Here is a 21,224-nt window from a genome sequence, read left to right as displayed (position 1 = left end):
CCCTGCGGAACACCAGTAGTCACTGGCAGTCAACCGGAAAAAGAGCCTTTTATTCCCAATCACTGCCTCCTACCAAACAGCCAATGCTCTAACCATGTTAGTAACTTTCCTGTAATACCATGAGCCCTTAACTTGGTAAGCAGTCTCATGTGTGACACCTTGTCAAAGGCCTTCTTAAAGTCTAAATATGCAACATCCACTGCATTCCCTTTATCTATCCTACATGTAATCTCCTCAAAGAATTCCAGCAGTTTCATCAGCAAGATTTTCCATTAAGGAAACTATGCTGCCTTTGTCCTATCTTGTCCTTTGTCACCAAGTATTCCAGAACCTCATCCTTAATAATTGACTCCAGCATAAACTCAACCATTGAGGTCAGGCTAACTCGTCTATAATTTCCTTTCTGCGCCTTCCTTCTTTCTTAAAGAATGGAGTGACATTTGCAATTTTCCAGTCAGTGATTTTTGAAAGATCATTACTAATGCCTCTACAAATTCTACTGCAAATCTTTCAGAACCCTAGGGTGCGGTTCATCTGGTCTGGGTGACCCTTAGGTCTTTCAGATCTTTGAGCATCTTCTCCCTTGTAATAGTAACTGCACTCACTTCTCTTCCCACATGCCCTTCAACACCTGGCACACTGCTAGTGTCTTCCAGAGTGAAGACTGATGCAAAATACTCATCTGCCATCTCCTTGTCCCCTGATGGCATGAACATCGACTTCTCTAACTTCCGCTAATGCCCCACCTCCCCCTCGTACCCCATCTGTTATTTATTTTTATACACACATTTTCTCTCTCACTCTCCTTTTTCTCCCTCTGTCCCTCTGAACATACCCCTTGCCCATCCTCTGGGTTCCCACCCCCTCTTGTCTTTCTTCCCGGACCTCCTGTCCCATGATCCTCTCGTATCCCTTTTGCCAATCACCTGTCCAGCTCTTGGCTCCATTCCTCCCCCTCCTGTCTTCTCCTATCATTTTGGATCTCCCCCTCCCCGTCCAACTTTCAAATCTCTTACTCACTCTTCCTTCAGTTAGTCCTGACAAAGGGTCTCAGCCTGAAACGTTGACTGTACCTCTTCCTAGAGATGCTGCCTGGCCTGCTGCGTTCACCATCAACTTTGATGTGTGTTCCTTGTCCCCCGTTATTATTTCTCCAGCCTCATTTTCTCGTGTTCCTATATGCACATCTCATCTCTCTTTTATTTTTTAACATACTTGATAAAACTTTTGCTATCCACTTTGATATTGTTTGCTGGCTTGCTTTCATATTTCATCTTGTCCCTCCTTGGTGATTCTTTTAGGTGTTAAAAACTTCACAATCCTCTATCTTCCTGCTAATTTTGGCTTTGTTGTATGCCCTGTCTTTTGCGTTTACATTAGCTTTAACTTGTCAGCCACAGTTATACTATTTTGCTGTTTGCCTATTGCTTCATTTTTTGGAATAGATCTATTCTGTACCTTCCTCATTTTTCCCAGAAACTCACAACATTGCTACTCTACTGTCATCTCTGCTGGCAGCTCCTTGTAATTTACTTTGGCCAACTCCTCTCTCACTGTAATTTCCTTTACTCCACTGAAATACTACTATGTCACACTTTCCTTTCTCCCTATCATATTTGAAAATGTCACACTTTACTTTCTCCCTATCATATTTTAAGTTGAACTCAATCACATTGTGATCATTGTCTCCTAAACATTCTTTTACCTTAAGCTCCCTAATCGCCTTTAGTTCATTACATAACACCCAAATCAGTATAGGTGATTTCCCGTTGTAATCTGTGTCCACATCCCAGCTATTGTTAGGAGGCCTTTATATAACTGCCATCTTTTTATCCTTGCAGTTTCTTAACTCAACCCACAAGGATCCAACATCTTCCAATCCAATGTCACATCTTTCGACTGATTAGATGCCATTCTTTATCAATAGAGCCACACCGCCCTCTCTGCCTACCTTCCTATCCCTCTGATATAACGTGTAACCTTGGACATTCTGTCCCCAACTACAACCCTCCTTCAGCCACAATTCAGTGATGCCCACAACATCATACCTGGCAAACTGTAATAATGCAACAAGATTATCCAACTTATCTCCTATACTCCATGCATTGAGATATAACACTTTGACCGCTGTATTTGCTACCCTTTTTGATTCTGCATCCATAATGCACTGATACTCACTCTGGTGGCTGATGATGACGACGACCCTGGGGAAAAGACTATGATATTCCACTTACCTATTCCTCTCATGATTTTATAAACCCTCAGTAAGGTGTCCCTTTAGCCTCTTTCACTCCAGGGAAATCAGCCTCTGATTATCTGTCAGGTTCCTGCAATATCATTGTAAATCCTTTCTGCACTCTCTCCAGCTTAATTACAGTGCCTATAGAAAGTATTTTACCCCCACCTTGGAAGTTTTCATGTTTTATTGTTACAACATTGAATCTCAGTGGATTTAATTTGTTTCTTTAAGACACTAATCAACAGAAAAAGACTCTTTCCTAACAAAGTGAAAACAGACCCCTAAGAAATGAGCTAAATTAATTAGAACAATAAAACACAAAATAATTTATTGTATAAGTATTCATCTCCTTTAAAATGACACATCAAATCATCACTGCTGCAGTCAATTGGTTTTAGAAGTCACATTATTTATTAAATGGAGATCACCTGTGTGCAATTAAGGTATTTCAACTGATTGTGGTAAAAATACAGCTGTAGCTGGAAAGTGCACCTGCTGGTGAGTCAGTATCCTGGCAAAAACTAGACCATGAAGACAAAAGAACACTCCAAGTAACTCCGCAAAAAGATTACTGAAAAGCACAAGTCAGGAGATAGATGCAAGAAAATTGCCAAGTCGCTGAATATCTTGGAGTACAGTTAAGTCATCATCAAGAAATGGAAAGAATATGGCACAGCTGTAAATCTACCTTGAGCAGGCTGTCCTCAAAAACTGACTGACCTTGCAAGAAGGGGACTAGTTACAGAGGCCACCAAGAGACCTATGATAACTCTGGAGGAGTTACAAGCTTCAGTGGCTGAGATGGGAGAGACTTTGCATACAACAACTGTTGCCTGGGTGCTTCACCAGTCATAGCTTTGTGGGAGAGTGGCAAAAAGAAATCAACTGTTGAAAAAGAAACTCACATGAAATCTTGGCTAGATTTTGCCAAAAGGTTAGTGGGAGACTCTGAAGTCAGCTAGTAGGAAGTTCTATGGTCTAATGATACCAAATTGAGTTTATTGGCCATCAGACTAAATACTATGTTTGGCATAAGCCAAACACCGCACATGGTTAAGAGCACAGCATCCTTACTGTGAAGCATGACAGTGGCTACATCATGCTGTGGGGATGCTTCACTCTGCAGCAGGCCCTGGGAGCTTGTGAAGGTAGAGGGTAAAATGAATGCAGCAAAATATAGTGACATCCTGGAGTAAAAAAACTGATGCAGTCTGCAAGAGAACTCTGACTTGGGAGAAGATTTGTTTTCTAGTAAACAATGACACCAAGCATAAAGTCAAAGCTACACAGGAATGGCTTTAAAAACAACACAGTTAATGTCCTGGAGTGGCCAAGTCAGACTCCAGACCGTAATCCAATTGAGAACTTTTGGCTGGATTTGAAATGGGTTGTTCACTCACGATCCCCATGCAATCTGACAGAGCTTGAGCAGTTTTGTAATGAAGAATGGGGGAAAAATTGCAGTATTCAGATGTGCGAAGCTGATAGAGACCTCTCCAGACAGACACAAGGCTGTAATTGCTGCCGAAGGTGCATCTACTGAATATTGATTTGAAGGGGGTGAAGTAACTATGCAATCAATTATTTTGTATTTAATAAGTGAAATAAATTTAGACCAATTTCTATAAATTTTTCACTTTGACACAAAAAAATCTTTTCTGTTGATCAGTGTCAAAAAAGCCAAATTAAATCCATGCTGTAAAGCCACAAAACATGAAAACTTCCATATAGGCAATAACTCCTCAGTTAATAATGCATCAGGGCTGATTGATAAGTTCATGGCTAAGGTAGAAGAAGATGAGTTATCAACTTCAAACTTTCTGCATAATCACTGAAAGAGTTGAACTGCATGTAACGAGAGCTGTATAACTCATCTCCTTCTACCTTAGGCCACAAACTCATCAATCACCCCTGCTGTGGACACTTTCTGGAGGTCCAAGATCCGTATGCTCCCTGACCGCTGGACTAAGTGTGTAAATGTAGGAGGGGACTATGTTGAAAAATAAATGTGCTAGATGTTCTAAAATTAACTCCTTCTACCTTAGGCCACAAACTTGTCAATCACCCCTTGTATATCCTTCTTATTTAATAGTTTATTTATATGATTATGGTAACCAGAATGGTATGGAATATTTCAGATGCAATCTCACCATTGTTCCATGCAACTGTATCATGACATTTCAACACATGCATTCAGCCTCTCTTCAGATGATGGGAAATGGGACAAGTACCTTCTTCACCACCCTGTCTCTAAGCCACTTTCAAGGAATGTTGTAGCTGCACCCAAAGGTGGTTTTCTTGTACACCACTCCCAAGGGTCCTGTCATTTACTGTGTAAGTCCTGACCTGGTGATCTTCCCAAAATGTATACTCTTGCACTTGTCTGAGTTAAATTCCATCTCCCATTCCTTTGCATACTTTCCCACTTGATCTACTTTTGTTGTGACCCCAGACAATGTTCTTCACTGTCCACCGTACCACCAGTTTTGGTGTAATTCAAACTGGCTAATAATACCACTCGACTTGTGTTATCACTAACAAACCTCTATTAGTGGTCAGGGTAAATTTGGCCTGAAAACAAATGACAGAGAACAGAACAGTACAGAACAGAACAGGAACAGAACAGGCTCTTTAGCCCACACTGTTCTGCTGAATTAATTAAACTAGTAATGAAATGGCTAATTAATCTCTTCTGCCTGCACAATGCCTATGTCCTTCCATTCTCCTCACATTTGTGTGCCTATCTAAACATCTCTTATAAGTCACTAATGTTTCTGCCACTACCATAACCCCAGGAAGTGTGTTAGAGGTACTCACTACTCTCTCTGTAAAAAAAAAATGCCCCTCACATCTCCTTTGAAATGACCCCCCCCCGCACCTCAAGTGCATACAGCTTCCACCACTCCAGAGAAAACAACCCAAGTCCAACCTCTCATTATAGCACATGCCCTATAATCCAGGCAGCATTTCGTAAACCTCTTCTGGACCCAATGTCCTCTGATAATGGAGTGATCAGAAATGTATGTAATATTCCAGATACAGCCTAACTAGAGGTTTGTGAAGCTGCAACATAACTTCCTAGCTTTTCAACTCAAGCCTTGATCAATAAAGGTAAGCATGCCATTTGCTTCTTAACTACCCTATCAACTTGTGGAGCCACTTTCAGGGAGCAATGAACCTAGAAGCCAATATACCTCTGCTTCTCAACACTATTAAAGATCTTGCCCTTAACAGTATACAGTCTCTTTGCATTTTTCCGACCAAGGGACAACACTGCATATTTGGTTAAGCTCCTTCTGCCATTTCTCCGCCCATACCTGCAAACTGTTTGTCAATTTGTCAATCTTCTATGCTATTCAGAACACCATCAGTCTTCATATCATCTACAAACTTACTAACCCAGTCATCAACATTTTCATTCACGTTAATTATTTACATCACAAACAGCAGAGGTCCCAGTAAGGATCAATAGTGTGAAGTATTGCCTAAATGGGGAGAAAGTTCAACCATCAGAGGCACGGAAGGACTTAAAAGTCCTCATGCAAGACTCCTAGAAGGTTAATCTACAGGTTGAGTCTGTGGTAAAGAAGGCAAAAGCAATGTTGGCATTTACTTCAATGGGAATAGAATATAAAAACAAGGAGATAATGCTAAGGCTTTAAGAGACACTAGTCAGGCCACACTTGGAGTATTGTCAACAGTTTTGGGCCCATATCTCAGAAAGGATGTGTTGTCATTGGAGAGAGTCCAGAGGAGGATCAAGAGGATAATTCCGGGAATGAAGGGGTTAACATATGCGGAGAATCTGGCAGATTTGGGCCTGTACTCACTGGAATTTAGAAGAATGCAGGGGCATCTCATTGAAACCTACTGAATGTTGAAAGGACTAGATAGGGTCGATGCGGAGAGGATGTTTCCTCTGTTGGGGGTATCCAGAACCAGAGGGCACAGCTTCAGAATTGAGGGGTGACATTTTAGAACAGAGGAAAGGAGGAATTTTTTAGTCAGAGGGTGGTGAACCTGTGGCATGCTCTGCCACAGTCTGTGGTGGAGATCAAGTCCATGGGTATATTTAAAGCGGAAGCTGATAGTTTGCTGATCGGTCAGGGATATGCGAGAAGGCAGGTGTATGGGGTTGAGTGGGATCCGGGATCAGCCATGATGGAATGGCAGAGCAGACTCAATGGACTGAATGGCCTAATTCTGTTGCTGTGTTTTATCCCTGCAGAACACAAACAGGCCTCCAGCTAGAATAAATCCCTTCAATCACTACACTCCATCTTCTACAGACAAGCCACTTCAGAATCCAAACTGCTAAGTCAACATGGATCCCATGCATCTTAATGTTCTGGATGAGCCTCCCATGAGGGGCCTTGTTAAACACCTTACTAAAATCCATGTAGATAACATCCACAGCTCTACCTTCAATCACCCTTGTCAACTCACCAAAAAACTCAATCAAGTGTAAGATGTGACTTGCCATGCACAAAGTCAGGGAAGATATCATGACCGTGCTCAGTCAGGACAGTTTGGAGGGCTCGTCTAGCGAGGATTAATGGGTAGAACTGAGGAATAAGAAAGGCGTGACCACATTAATGGAATTATATTACAGACCACCCAACAGTTCGTGGGGTTTAAAAAAGCAAATTTGTAGAGATCATAGACTGTTGCAAGAAGTATGTGGTTGCAACAGCAGGTGATTTTAACTTCCTGCATATTGACTGGGACTTCCATACTGTAAAAGGACGAGATGGATAGTTTGTCAAATGTTTTCAGGAAAGATTCCTTCATCAGTATGCAGAAATCCTAACTAAGAGAGTGCAATACTAGATTCCCATTCGAGAATCAGACAGGGCAGGTGACAGAAGTTTATGTAGGGAAAATACTTTGCACCTAGTTATCATAGTGCCATTAGTTTTAAAATAATTATGGAGAAGGATAGGTCTGGTCCTCGGGCTGAGATTCTGAATTGGAGAAAAGCTAATTTTGATGATATCAGAAAGAATCTGGCAAGTGTGAATTGTGACAGACTGCTTTCAGGCAAAGGTGTACTTAGTAAGTGGGAAGCCTTCAGAACTGAAATTTTGAGAACAGAGTTTGTACTAAAAGGCTTAGATTGTCAGACTAAAAGGCAAGAATAACAGTTTTAGGAAAACTTGGTTTTCAACAGATATTGAGGCCCTGGTTATGAAACAAAGGAGGTGCATATCAAGTAAATGCAGGCAGGAACAAATTAGGTACTTGAGGAGTATAAGAAATGCAAGAGAACACTTTAAGGAGGAAATCCGGAGGGAGAAGGCATAAGGTTGCTCTAGCAGACAAGGTGAAGGAGAATCTGAAGGGCTTCCACAAATATGGTAAGAGCAAGAGGATTGCAAGGGATCAAACTGGTCCCCTGGAAGATCAGAATGGTAATCTGTGTGTGAAGCCAAAAGAGATGGGGGAGATCTTAAATGAATTTTTAAAATCTGTATTTACTCGAGACAAGGACAAAGAATCAGAGGTTAAGCGAAGTGTCAGTGAGGTCTTGGATCCTATACAGAGTACAGAGGAAGAGGTGTTTGCTGTCTTGAGACAAATTCAGATGGATAAATCCCCAGGGCCTGAGAAAGTGTTCTTTCCGATCCTGAGGAAGGCTTGTGCAGAAATTGCAGGGCCCTAGCAAAAATATTTAAAACATCCTTAGCCATGGATGAGGTGCTGGAGGAATAGAGGATAGTTAATGTTGTTCCATTGTTTAAGAAAGTCTCTAAGAGTAAACTAGGAAATTATAGACTGGTGAGCCTGACATCAGTAATGGAAATGTTATTGGAATGTATTCTAAGGGAATGGATATACAAGTACCTGGACAGAAGGAACTGATGAGGGATAGTCAGCAGGGCCTTGTGTATGGTAGGTCATGTCTAACCAATCTTGTAGAGTTTTTTGAGGAAGTTACCAAGAAAGTTGATTAAGGCAATGCAGTGGATGTTGTCTACATGGATTATAGCAAGGCTTTTGTCAGGGTCCCGCTTTGCAGGTTGGTTAATAAGGGTCAGTCATTTGGGCTTCAAGATGAGGTAGTAAATTGGATTAGACATTGGCTTTGGGGAGACGCCAGAGAATGGTAGTAGATGGTTACTTTTCTGACTGGAGGCCTGTAACATGTGGTGTGCCACAGGGATTGGTGCTGTCTCTATTGCTGTCTGCCATCTTTATCAATGATTTAGATGATAATGTGATAAACTGCATGAGCAAATTTGCAGATGGTACCAAGACTGGGGTGTGGTGGACAGTGAGGAAGGCTATCATGACTTGCAGTAGGATCTGGACCAGCTGGAAAAAAATGGGCTGAAAAATGGCAGATAGAACTTAATGCAGGCAAATGTGAGGTGTTCCACTTCAGGAGGACTAACCAGGGTAGATCTTACACAGTGAGTGGTAGGGCACTGGGCAGTGTGGTAGAACAATGGGACTAGGAATACAGGTCCATAATTTCTTGAAAGTAGAGTCACAGGTTGATAAGGGTCATAAAGAAAGCTTCTGGCATTCATCAATCAATGAATGAGTACAGGAGTTAGGTGTTATGTTGAAATTGTATAAGAAGTTGGTGAAACCTAATTTGGAGTATTGTATACAGTTTTGTTCACCTACCTACAAGAAAGACGTAAGATAACATTGAAAGAGTGAAGAAAACATTTACAACAATGTTGCTAGGATTTGATAACCTGAGTTACAGCGAAAAAGGTTGAATAGGTTAGGATGTTATTTCCGAGAACATAGAAGATCGAGAGGAGATTTGATAGAGGTATACAAAATTATGCGCAGTATAGATAGGGTAAGTACAAGCAGGCTTTTCCACTGAAGTTGGGTGAGACTACAACAAGAGGTCATGGGTTAACGGTGAAAGGTGAAAGTTTAAGTCGAACATGAGAGGAAACTTCTTCACTCAGAGGGTCATGAGAGTGTGGAAGAAGCTGCCTGTGTGATGTGAATTTGACCTCAACATTTAAGAGAAATCTGGATAGGTACATGAATGGGAAGGATATGGAGGGCTATGGTCCAGGTGCAGATCAATGGGACTAGGCAGATTAATGGTTCATTATAGACTAGATGGGCCAAAGGGCCTCTTTCTGTTCTGCAGTGTTCTGTGGCTCTGGCTCTGAAGCCATGCTGGCTCTCCCTAATTAGACCAAGTGCACATATATCCTATCCATAAGAATTCTCCCCAATAACTTCCCTACCCTTGACATTGAGACTCTCCAGACCACTGACTTCGAGACTCACCAGCCTATAGTTTCTAGGATTATCCCTTGTTCCCTTCTCCAATAATGAAACACATCAGCTCGCCACTTGCCTGGATGAGTGTAGCTCCATCAACACTCAAGAAGCTTGACACCATCCAGTACAAGGCAGCCCACTTGATCGGTACCCCTTCCACAACCACTCAGTCCCTCCACCATTGACAAACAGTTGCAGCAGTGTGTACTATCTACAAGAGGCACTGCAACAACACACCAAAGTTCCTAAGGTAGCACCTTCCAGACCCAAAACCACTACCATCCAGAAGGATAAGAACAGCAGATACCTGGGAACACCACCACTTGCAAATCCGTCTCCAAGTCACTCACTATCCTGACTAGGAAGCATATTGCCATTCCCTCATTGTCACTGGGTCAAAATCATGGAATTCCCTTGCTAACAGCACTGTGGGTGTACCTACACCTCAGGGACTGCAGTGATTCAAGAGGAAAGCTCATCACCACCTTCTCAAGGACTAGGGATGGGCAATAAATGCTGGCTTAACTGGTGAAGCCCACATCCTGTAAATGAATAAATTAAAAAAATAGCTAATTTCCACTCCTCCAAGATCTTGCCTATGGCTAGAGCAGTCACGCAGATATTGGTCAAGGCTACAGCATTCGCTTCTCTTGCTTCTCACAGTAACCTGGAGAATATTCCATCAGGCCCTGGGAACTTATCCACCTTAATGCTTTTTAAGAGATCCAACACTACCCCCTCCTTTACCTTAAATTGCTCCAGCATATCAATAGGCTCAGCACTTACCTCTTCATGCTTCACAACCATTTCCTTTGTAAATCCTGATGTGAAGCACGACTAAAGACCTCACCCACATCCTTCCCATCCAAGCAAATGCTTCCCCCTTTATCCTTGCGTGGTCCTACCCGCTCCTTAGTTATCCTCTTGCTCTTGACATACGTATAGATTGCTTTAGGATTCTCTTTAATCCCACTTGCCAAGGACTTTCCATGGACCCTCCTGACTTCCTTAATTTTCTTGGGTTCTTTTCTGGCTTTTTGGAATCTTCAATGGTTCCATTTGATTCTCGCTTCCCATGAGTTACATACTTCTCCTTTTTATTTCATCACCTCCCTCAGCATCAAGGTTCTCTTATCTTGTCATCCTTGCCCTGACTGGAAACATATCTGTCCTGTACTCTATGTAGTTGGTCTTTAAACACCCTCCATGTGTCAGATGCGGAGTTGCTCAAAAACAGCTGTTCCTAATTAACTGTCCATACTTGCTCCCTAATGGTCTTGTAATTTGCCCTGTTCTAATTTAATACTCTCATGAAAGGTCCACTGTTATCCTTATTTACAGCTATATTAAAGCTTCAGGAGCTGTGATCACTGTTCCTAACTGCTCATCAACTGAAACCTGACCAGGCTCATAACCCAACATCAAGTCCAGTACAGCCCCTCCACTTATTGGACTATCCACATATTGATTTAATAAACTTACAAAACAAATTCTGCCCCATCTGAACCTCATGCACTCAAAGGTCCTAGTTTATATTAGGGAAGTTGACCACCCCATGGCAACAACCCTATTGTTTTCATAGCTTTCTTTCATTTGCCAGCATGTCTGTTCCTCAATGTCCTGGTGGCTACTAGGGTGTCTGCAGTACAACCCTACCAAAGTGATTTCACCTTTTCTCTTCCTGAGTTCTACCCACATAGACTCAGTGTCTAACCCTCTCTCCTCCGAGTGCAGCCGTGATATTGTAGTGCAACTCCCACCTCTTTTATACCTCCTCCTCATTCTCTACTAAAACCTTGAAAACCTGCTATATCAATTACCCATTCCTGCCACTGTCTCAGCCAGATCTATGTAATGGCTACAACATCATAGTTTCATGTACTGATCCATGCTCTAAGTTCATCACCTTTCCCCATAATACTTCCAGCATTAAAAATCACACACTTCAAACTCTGTGTCCCATCATTCCTGCCTGTTTTACTGGCTCTGACTTCCACCTTCTTCCCCATCCCTCCACTTTCTGACCTAGTGCATTGGTTGCCATCCCCCTACCAAATTTGGTTAAACCCTCCCGAGTAGCACTTGCAAACCTCCCAACCAGGTTCCCCTCCCATTTATGTGAAACTTGTCCCTCTTGTACAGGTCATCCCTGTCCCTGTAAAGGTTCCAACGACCTAAAATATAAAATGCTGCCTCTTGCACCGGTTCCTCAGCCACTCATTCTATCATTCTATTCCTGCCCTGACTAGTGCACGACACCAGGAGTAATGCAAGTATTACTCCTTTGGAGGGCTCTTTCCTAACGCCCTATGCTCACTGTGCAGAACCTCTTTCCCATTTAGACCAATGACATTGGTGCCAATGCTGATCATGTTCCCGCTAAAGAAAATTCTGCAGTTGTCCAGAGGCATCCTTGACACTAGCAACTGAAAGCACACACCATCCTGGTGTCTCTTTCATGGCCACAGAATCTCTGGCCGTCCCCCTAACTATCACTATCAGCTATCACTATCGCTCTGTCTGATTTTTCCTTTCCCTGCTGAATCTCTGAGCCAGCCACAATGCCACTAGCCTGACTGCTGCTACTGTATTCTGATTCTATCTAAAGGGGTATACCTGTTGCTGAGAGGAATGGCCACAGGGGAACCCTGCACTGACTGCTTACTCCCCTTACTTCTCCAGGTGTTCACCCATCTACTACCCGAAGCCTGTACTCTGGGTGTGACTGCCTCAGTAAAAGTCAACTTCCTGGATGGCTTTGTGTACATTGGATTCCAGCTCTAGTTCATTGACTTTGCAACTCAGGAGCTGAAGTTGCATGCACTTCCTGCAAATGTAGTCAACAGGGAGACTGTTAGGTACCCTGCAATCTCACATCTTACAGGAGAAACATTCCACTGCCTTAACTACCATCCTACCTGCACCTTGTTAAACTTTTGGCTCTAACTTAAGCTTAAATTCTACTGTCAACTAAATGATTCCAAACGACTCAGCACTCTTCGCCTCCGCATGTTCCTGCCGAAGCCAGCTAAACCAAAGTCTCCCATCCTAACCCTGGCATACTCCAACAATGGTCACTCCGATTACACCTCTCTTCTTTTTACTGGCCCTTGCTAAGTTACTAATAACCCGAGCAATCGCCCGCTTTGCAGACAAGTCCCGACAGGCTCCATTCGCTTTTTAAACCTGGCGCATAAAGTCCACAAGGAATTATCTCCAACTCACTCTTCAATCTCCTGCTCTGCAGTCAAGTGCTGACAAATCTTTAGAAAATACAATTGTGGCAGATGCTTGTGGGGTGAACACTTCATTGGCCATAACCTATAAAACTAGGGACTCGGAGCTACAGTATTTTCAGCCACTGCGAAAGATCTCCTTCTGTGCTATACGTATCTAAAACCCTGTTCTATGATTTACCTGCACATCACTTTCTCTGTAACTGTAACACTGCATTCTTTTCACTACATCAATATAATTATATTTGGCAACAAATGATTGATTGACAAATAAAACCTTTTCACAGAATTTCAGTATTTATTAGAATAGTAAACCAATACCAAAGCAGTTCTATAAAAATCTCTTCCAAGACTGGTTCAGCCAACTAGTCAGTCATATATCTGGAAAACACTCTCAGGATTCTTCACAATCCACTTTCACACAGGTATCAGAAATAACTGTAACCCTCTCACCGCAGGCTCACAATGAATTAGCTGTTACCGTGAATACTAGCTGACAGCAACATAACGTGACAGTGCAAATGAATAATGATAAAAAGGCCATTTTCAGTAATTAAACAGATCTAGGATGGATATAATTTGAGTAAACACAAAAACATAAAAGTTTGAATGTGTCTTCTAATGGAAAATAAGACAATTACCTGCATGAATACTGACAGACACCCATGCAAATTTAATGTTCACCAGGTAGCAATAATTCAGCTTGCACCAGTATAAATTTAGATTCAAATTGTATTGACAAAATATTTTAAGCTATACCAAACAAAATAAAGAAAATGACCCATCACATATTTGTCAATCTGTAACGTGCACGCATTCGAAGCTCATGCAGTGTAATCATTCTGTTTGCTTCAGTTGTGTAGTCACGGATCCCAAGCAGTTCTATGCTGAAGAACCAGTCCAAGCAAAAGAAAATGTAAAAATATCCACACTGCATCTCAGGGAAGGCGTCAAACTGTCTCCTCTGGCCCTATCTCCAACGCCCTGTGCTAGCTGGCTAACTGGAAGTTATCTGCACATTCTCTGTGAAACCATAGTCTGCATGAAGATTTCCTGATATCTGGACCTGGCTTTTTGAATTGGGTTCTGTGAGCACTTCACCATGTTCTGCTGCCATATTTGTTGTCCACTTTCTTTCTCCTTTCTCAAAACATCTCACGCTCTTGCTTTCTCTAGTATTTGCTACCCATTTCGGTCCTTCCCTCCCCCTCGGGCATCATATAGGCCAAAATGTTAATAAGACATATCCTATTGGCTAATACAACAAACCTAACTTATTAATTAACTGAATTTTTATTTTACATCAAAATGAAATACTCAATTGAAACTGTATATCATCAAGTGTATAATGCAAGTAAAAGAACACTTTTTAATATAGATTTGCATTTAGAAGATATTATAGAAAATAAAATGCCCATCAGCATAACTGTATTAATAAAGCATGGTCTTAAACCAAGGCATTACATAACATTGTAACCAGGACCACCAACCCTGCAAGATATCCCATCATTGAGGGGTCTTGTACATCAACAAGTCTGCAATTCTAGTTGAATCTAATTACTAGTGTTAATCTTGAGCACTGTTGACTCAGTCTTTAATAAAGAGGCAGCGGAGCACCGATCCAGGTGTTCAAACATTACTACATTACTTGTTAATGGCCAGCATACTACTTACTTGTACATGGCATCTCAGGCAAGTCGAAGTCTGCTCGATAATATCCGTTACGGCAGTTGCACACACTGGATGCCTCGTGCAACGAGCGGCTGTTAGCAGGACAAGGGATGCACATCTCACTGCCCTGGTTTGCCTTGAAGGTCCCAGAATGGCATGCTGGAAAAGACAGAGAGAGGGAGAGAGTGATAGAGAGTCAGCTCAGTACTGGAACAAGCCTCGATTTTCTCACAGCTCAGGCCTGTGTGATAAACCTCACCCACTGTGCACCCATCTCCTGATCACAACAAAACACTTTTTTTCTCACTTGTTCTGTTTTTACAAAAGGTCCCAAACATAAAATGTTAACTGTTTTTTTTACACAGACTCAGCCTGACCTGATGTCTCCAGCACATTCTCATTTTATTTCAGAACATCCTTTCGTTTGGTAATGGAAACAATTCTAAATGATTCGGGTTCTAAAAAAGACTCAGTCTCCTCTTTTCTCTCGGACATCAGCCTAACAACCTTGCTAAATTCAACAGACATTATGAAAATGCTGATTTAAGACTGTTGTCTCACTTATTCCGCTAGAAAGCAGGAAGAATTGATAGGAAATGATTGATGGTACATTTTCTCTCTGGATCAGTAGTGCAGGGCACTATAAATGCTTCACTGAGGCTGAAAGTCCTCTGGTGAATGTCTGATACCTGTAGAAGATGAGACAAAGCTTATGGAAGGCTATTTACTCAAGCAGCCATCATTACAAAGCCTAGATTTAATTGATATCCAAAATGCCTCAAACATATCTGGGAATACCCAAAGTACCAATACTAAAAACATAATAACTACTGGAAAAGCTTATCAAGTCAGGCAGCATCTGTGGAAAGAGAAACAGTCAATGTTTTGGGTCAGTGAGCTTTCAGGAGAGTCAAAGCATTAATATACCGGAGCAGTGAGACAGCAGCACTGCATCCTCTGAGGAACCTCCATCCACTCAACACAGAATTTTCAAGCTCATTCCTGTACCCCATAAACTGACTGAGTATCTGGCCCCTATCCAGTCACCCCTGAACTCCCCCAACCTCACCACTCCGAATACACAGTTCAATCCTTCTGATTCCCTACCTACTCCAAAATGCATGTTCAATTCCAGCCTGTCAATGCTGATAACCTAAAGCCAGTCTGGGGAAAGAGTAGCGGCCTGTAATGATAATGCACCAGCTATTCTGGAGGCTGAATTGGTTGATGAGGAAGTTGCCAGCAGAATGTCATAAAAGGGGTTCCTCAGTTCACCCAATAAAGCTTGCCTTCCTTGCCACAGCACTGCCAATCTCTGTTCCTTTGCAGCCCATCAATGACCGGCTTCTTCTGACAGTTCACACCTTAATCGTTCTTCATTCACACGATCAGCATAATACACTTAAACTGAGGCTTGAATTAGTAAACCATGATTCCTCAAACTGTCATGTTGTGAATTTGTCAGATTTGGCAACTCCTTTTACAAACCTGTCGCATATTACCATGTTAATAAAACAAAAGTCCTTGTTGCTTATCAACCTGCATTACACACAAAATGCTGGAGGAACTCAGCTGCCCAGGCAGCATCTGTGGAAATGAGTAAACAGTCAATGTTTCAGACTGAGACCCTTCTTCAGGACTGGTGAAAGAAAGATGAGGAGTCAGAGTAAGAAGGTGGGGGAAGGGGAGGAAGAAACACAAGGTGATAAGTGAAAACGCGAGGAGGGGAGAGAGATACAAGGCTGGAGAAGAAGGAATCTGAAAGGAGAGGACAGAAGGCCATGGAAGAAAGAAAAAGGGGGAGGAGCACCAGAGGGAGGTGATGGGCAGGTAAGCAGATAAGGTGGAAGAAGGAAATGGGAAAGGGGGAGGGGGGCAACTACCGGAAGTTCAAGAAATCGATGTTTGTGTCATCAGATTGGAGGCTACCCAGATGGAATATAAAGTGTTGCCTCTCCAAGCTGAATGTGGCCTCTTTGCAACAGCAGAGGAAGCCATGGACTAACATGCCAGAATGGGATTGGGAAATGCAATTAAAATGGGTGGCCACTGGGGGGACTTCTGGTGAGGCACGAGGAAAGATGGCAGCACAGCACTCAGCGCTGACATATAACTCTCCTTTGTCAAGTTCTTTAGGGCTCATAGACGGTCTTAGTACAAGGTTGAGTTGGAGGAAGATCTAACTAAAGATATGACAAAAAAAAAATCGAAATTCAACCAGGAAACAAGATACCAGCAGACGACACTAAGCTAGCGATTCATCCGAGGAAATAGCTATGCTAATTAAGCAAACAATGACAATGGAGATGGAATCGCTGCAAGAAATGGTAGCCCACATGCTAAAGGAGTCGCTGGAAAAGGCTCACAACCCCATACGGAAGCATATGGCAACATTCTCCGGTCATTAAAGGAGCAAGCGGACATTCATGCTAAACAATTTAGCACGGTCTTCAACAAAATAGACAACATTCAGGTTTGCTTACTCAAGAATGAGAACGTTACTAACTCCTGTCTCGCAGAGGTGACTAAGATATGGAAGAAGCTAAACGGCTTGGAGGACAGATCCAGGAAAAACAATGTGTGGCTGGTCAACTTACTGACAGGCGCTGAGGGCGACGATCCAAGAGGTTATCTCCAGAAATGCTGCCTAATTGGATTCCAACGCTCAAGAATGCCCACAGCACTCCATTGGAGATCGATAGAGCACACAGGAACTTTTCCAACAACACCTCAAGACCGTGGACCATGGTTTTTAGGCTTCTACGGTACACCGACCGGCACGAGGAAAGCCAAATCTACTCTCCCTGATGGCACCCAGCTGCAGTTCTTCGCCGACTACAGCCCCGGCATGATGCAGGAACGGCAGGGGTACAAGGAGATCTGCGGAAGCTTCGACAGAAGGGGATCGACTCGTTCCTCATACACCCAGCGATTTTGAGAGTGAAGGTCAAGGGCATGAAGATGTTGTTTAAGTCGGCAGAGGAAGCAAAAGAAGCTCTTAATTCATCAGTGCTGGGAGATATGGAAGAACACCCTGGGCAAAGTCCACACGCCCCTCGGGAGGGGTTGGAACTGCATTAAGAGCTCGGACCAGCCTGTATGCGCAATCTAACAGGCACAGGCAAGTTAAACGTCCTAGGCCTGAAATGTTGACTGTTTACTGTTCCATAGATGCTGCCTGGCCTGCTGAGTTCCTCCAGCATTTTGTGTGTGTCGCCTGGATTTCCAGCAGCTGCAGATTTTCTCTTGCTTGTTATTACCTCTCTTGCATTCTAATGGGTAGCTCAAGTTCTCCTCTGGCCAGGGATGTGCCATTTGGAAGAGAATGAAGTCTGCTTGATAATAGGGGGTGGATGTGAGAGGTTGTGACATAGGATAGGAGATAGTGGAGTGACTGTGGAAAAGACCATAATTTAATCAGGAGATTTTCAAGTATGGTCTTCTTGAAATTTACAAAGGGCAGGAAAATCCAAACTTGAATTCCTTCGGCATATATTGACAACACACTTCCTCATCATTCATTTTCCCGTCTAAAAAAATTGATGGGAAATGTGCCTATGTTGATGTAGGGTGGGAAGATGAGTAAACACGTTTAGTGATGTCCACACAATGAAATAGTATGGAAACACCTGCTTCACACTGAAGTACCTTGCACATGTATCAGGAGACTAAGATTTTAAGGAGAAAAATTAACGTAAACACTCAATCATTCACCTGGAAAAAGAACAGTTACAGCCTGTCCGTAATTGTAGGGTGCAGGGAAGGTGTTGAGGAATATTGAGGTAGAGTTATATAGAAAAGCGAGGGATGTATAGAGCTAAAGAAGGGTGGAGGTAGAGACAGGCAGACAGAGAGCGAGATCACATGCACATGTACATAGAATTTGTAAACAAAAGCAGAAAATTCTGGAAGCATTTAGAAGATCAAGGGGCATCTGCTGAGAGAGAAGCATTATTATATATTTCAGGTCAGTGACCCTTCAGCAGAACTGGAAAAGTGAAAAAATCTGGGGATGCAGAGAGTAGTTTCAGAGGTAATCTGATAAAATGTGATGACAGTCATGTACTTGATGGGAGTGATAAATGTATATAAAAAAGACTGCTCCGTCTCAAACAGCAATGAGGTTTAACACAGGACCAAGTGTAGAAGGCTGTAGATCATGGGATCATATAGAGTTTCAATAGCTGACAGAACATGGCACAGGGATATAGCTCACACGATGCTAAACATCAACATTAGCTGACTGGGTCAAAATATAGCTGAAAGTTCTCATTTCTATGCAGGTTGCCGTGTGTCAGAGTTATATCTAAAACATGTTGACTTACAGACACAAGCAGTACCACTTTCCACCTTTTAATTTCTGTGCGGCTACTACCACAGCTAGCCCTCCCATCATCAGGCACAATGCTCAGTACAATACTTGTATATTTCTTTATTGAGGTACAGTGCTGAATAGGACCTTTTGGCCTTTTGAGCCACACTGCCCAGCAATCATCTGATTTAACCCTAGCCTAATCATGGTACGATTTACAATGACATACCTACCTACCAGTACGTCTTTCAACTGTCGGAACCCAAAGGAAACCCATGCATTCACGGAGAGAACGTACAAACTCCTTCAAGACAGTGGTAAACCTGGATCATTGGTACATTATAGTGTTGTGCTAACCACTAAACTATCAAACTGTCCATAAACCTCTAAGCTCCAAAAACACATCCACCACAACATAACTTGGTTATTCTTTTATAAGTAACATGGCTGTCCAGGAATGGATTCCAGATAACCAAAGTTATCCACTTTGGTGGCAAAAACAGGAAAACAGATTATTATCTGAATGGTGGCCGATTAGGAAAAGGGGAGGTGCAATGAGACCTGGGTGTCATTATACACCAGTTATTGAAAGTGGGCATGTAGGTACAGCAGGCAGTGAAAAAGGTGAATGGTATGCTGGCATTTATAGCAAGAGGATTCGAGAACAGGAGCAGGGAGGTACTACTGCAGTTGTACAAGGCCATGGTGAGACCACACCTGGAGTACTGTGTGAAGTTTTGGTCCCCTAATCTGAGGAAAGACATCCTTGCCGTACAGGGAGTACAAAGAAGGTTCACCAGATTGATTCCTGGGATGGCAGGACTTTCATATGATGAAAGACTGGATGAACTGGGCTTATACTCGTTGGAATTTAGAAGATTGAGGGGGGATCTGATTGAAAAGTATAAAATCCTAAAGGGATTGGACAGGCTAGATGCAGGAAGATTGTTCCCGATGTTGGGGAAGTCCAGAACGAGGGGTCACAGTTTGAGGATAAAGGGGAAGCCTTTTAGGACCGAGATTAGGAAAAACTTCTTCACACAGAGAGTGGTGAATCTGTGGAATTCCCTGCCACAGGAAACAGTTGAGGCCAGTTCATTGGCTATATTTAAGAGGGAGTTAGATATGGCCCTTGAGGCTAAAGGGATCAGGGGGTATGGAGGGAAGGCTGGTACAGGGTTCTGAGTTGGATGATCAGCCATGATCATACTGAATGGTGGTGCAGGCTTAAAGGGCCGAATGGCCTATTCCTGTACCTATTTTCTATGTTTCTATGTATATACCTTGCAGGAGAAAGGATCCCACCCCATCTAAGCAGTAACAAGAGAAAGTCTGCAGATGATGGAAATCCAAGCAATACACACACACAAAATACTGGAGGAACTCAGCAGGCGAGGCAGAACTAACTGAAGATGTCATTCACTAATTACAGACGAGCCTCTGGACGATTTCTTCTGGCTGCTGTGATCCTACAAGAATCTGACGCTATCTGAGGGCAACATTAAAGCTGATGCTTAAGGACTGACCTCTTGCTGTCTGACATGGTGACCCTCCTGGAGAGCAAGAACAGTAGACAGGGAACAGGAGCCACCTAGGTTCTGGAAGAGGAGAGGGGTAGAGGTAGAAGGGTACTCAAGTGGATGAGTATGACACTTATCCAGAGTGCTCAGGGTGAAATAACTCCTCCAACATCACCTTGAAACTATGTGCATATCAAGATGAAATGTGCCAGCCACTCTGGCCTCAAATGTAAAGGTACAGGCCAGTGCTTAAGCAGGCAGGCCAATAATCCAAGTGCTTTAGGGCTGAAGTCTAAGATATTAGCCAGATGAGCAATGAAAATAACCTCTGTGATATGTAACCTAACTGCCACTGCAGGTCGATATTCAGTACCCAATAGTACCCTTTAAAAGAGAGTGGACCATGGGAGAAAGGGAAGGAAGAGGGGCACCAGTGGGATGTAATAGGCAGGTGAGAAGACGTAAGAGACCAGGTTGGGGCATAAAAGAAGAGGGAAGGGATGGGGGAAACATTTACCAGAACAAGAAATCGATGTTAATGCCCATCAAGATGGAGGTGACCTAGATGGAAGATGAGCTGTTGCTCCTCCAACTGGAGAGTGGCCTCATCATGGCAGAAGAGGAGGACATGGGCCAAGATGCCAGAATGGGTATGGGGATAGGAATTAAAATGGTTGGACACCAGGAAATTCTGGTTTTTGCAGATGGAGCAGAGGTGCTTAACAAAGCAGTCCCGAATTTATGTCAATTCTCACCATTGTAGAGAAGGCCACACCAGGAGCACTGGATACAGTAGACAACACTACAGATTCGTAGTGAAGTGTTGTCTCACCTGGAAGGACTGTTTGGGACCCTGAATGGAGGTGAGTGAGGAGGTGAATGGGCAGGTATACCATTCCTGTCGCTTGTAGGGATATATGCCGGGAGGGAGATTAGTAGGGGGGGATAAACGTACAAGGGAATCACAGATGGAGCAATCCCTGTGG

General features: G+C 42.9%; 1 protein-coding gene across 3 annotated transcripts in view; it reads right to left on the bottom strand.

Moving 5' to 3' along the window:
* The window catches only part of ephb1 (EPH receptor B1), a 774,921-nt gene that overhangs the window by 381,526 nt on the left and 372,171 nt on the right, over positions 1-21,224 (bottom strand). For all 3 annotated transcript variants that reach the window (XR_011885740.1, XR_011885741.1, XM_072255851.1), the window contains exon 4: positions 14,410-14,565. Coding sequence is in view for 1 of the 3 variants with exons in the window: in XM_072255851.1 (XP_072111952.1) it covers positions 14,410-14,565 (156 nt within the window). In the remaining 2 variants the exon portion in view is untranslated. The remainder of the gene's footprint in view (positions 1-14,409; positions 14,566-21,224) is intronic.

The sequence above is a fragment of the Mobula birostris genome, chromosome 4, assembly GCF_030028105.1.
Source record: "Mobula birostris isolate sMobBir1 chromosome 4, sMobBir1.hap1, whole genome shotgun sequence".
Lineage (NCBI taxonomy): Eukaryota > Metazoa > Chordata > Chondrichthyes > Myliobatiformes > Myliobatidae > Mobula > Mobula birostris.
The sequence above is the reverse complement of the archived record's forward strand: the minus strand, read 5'-3'. Positions and strand labels throughout refer to the sequence as shown.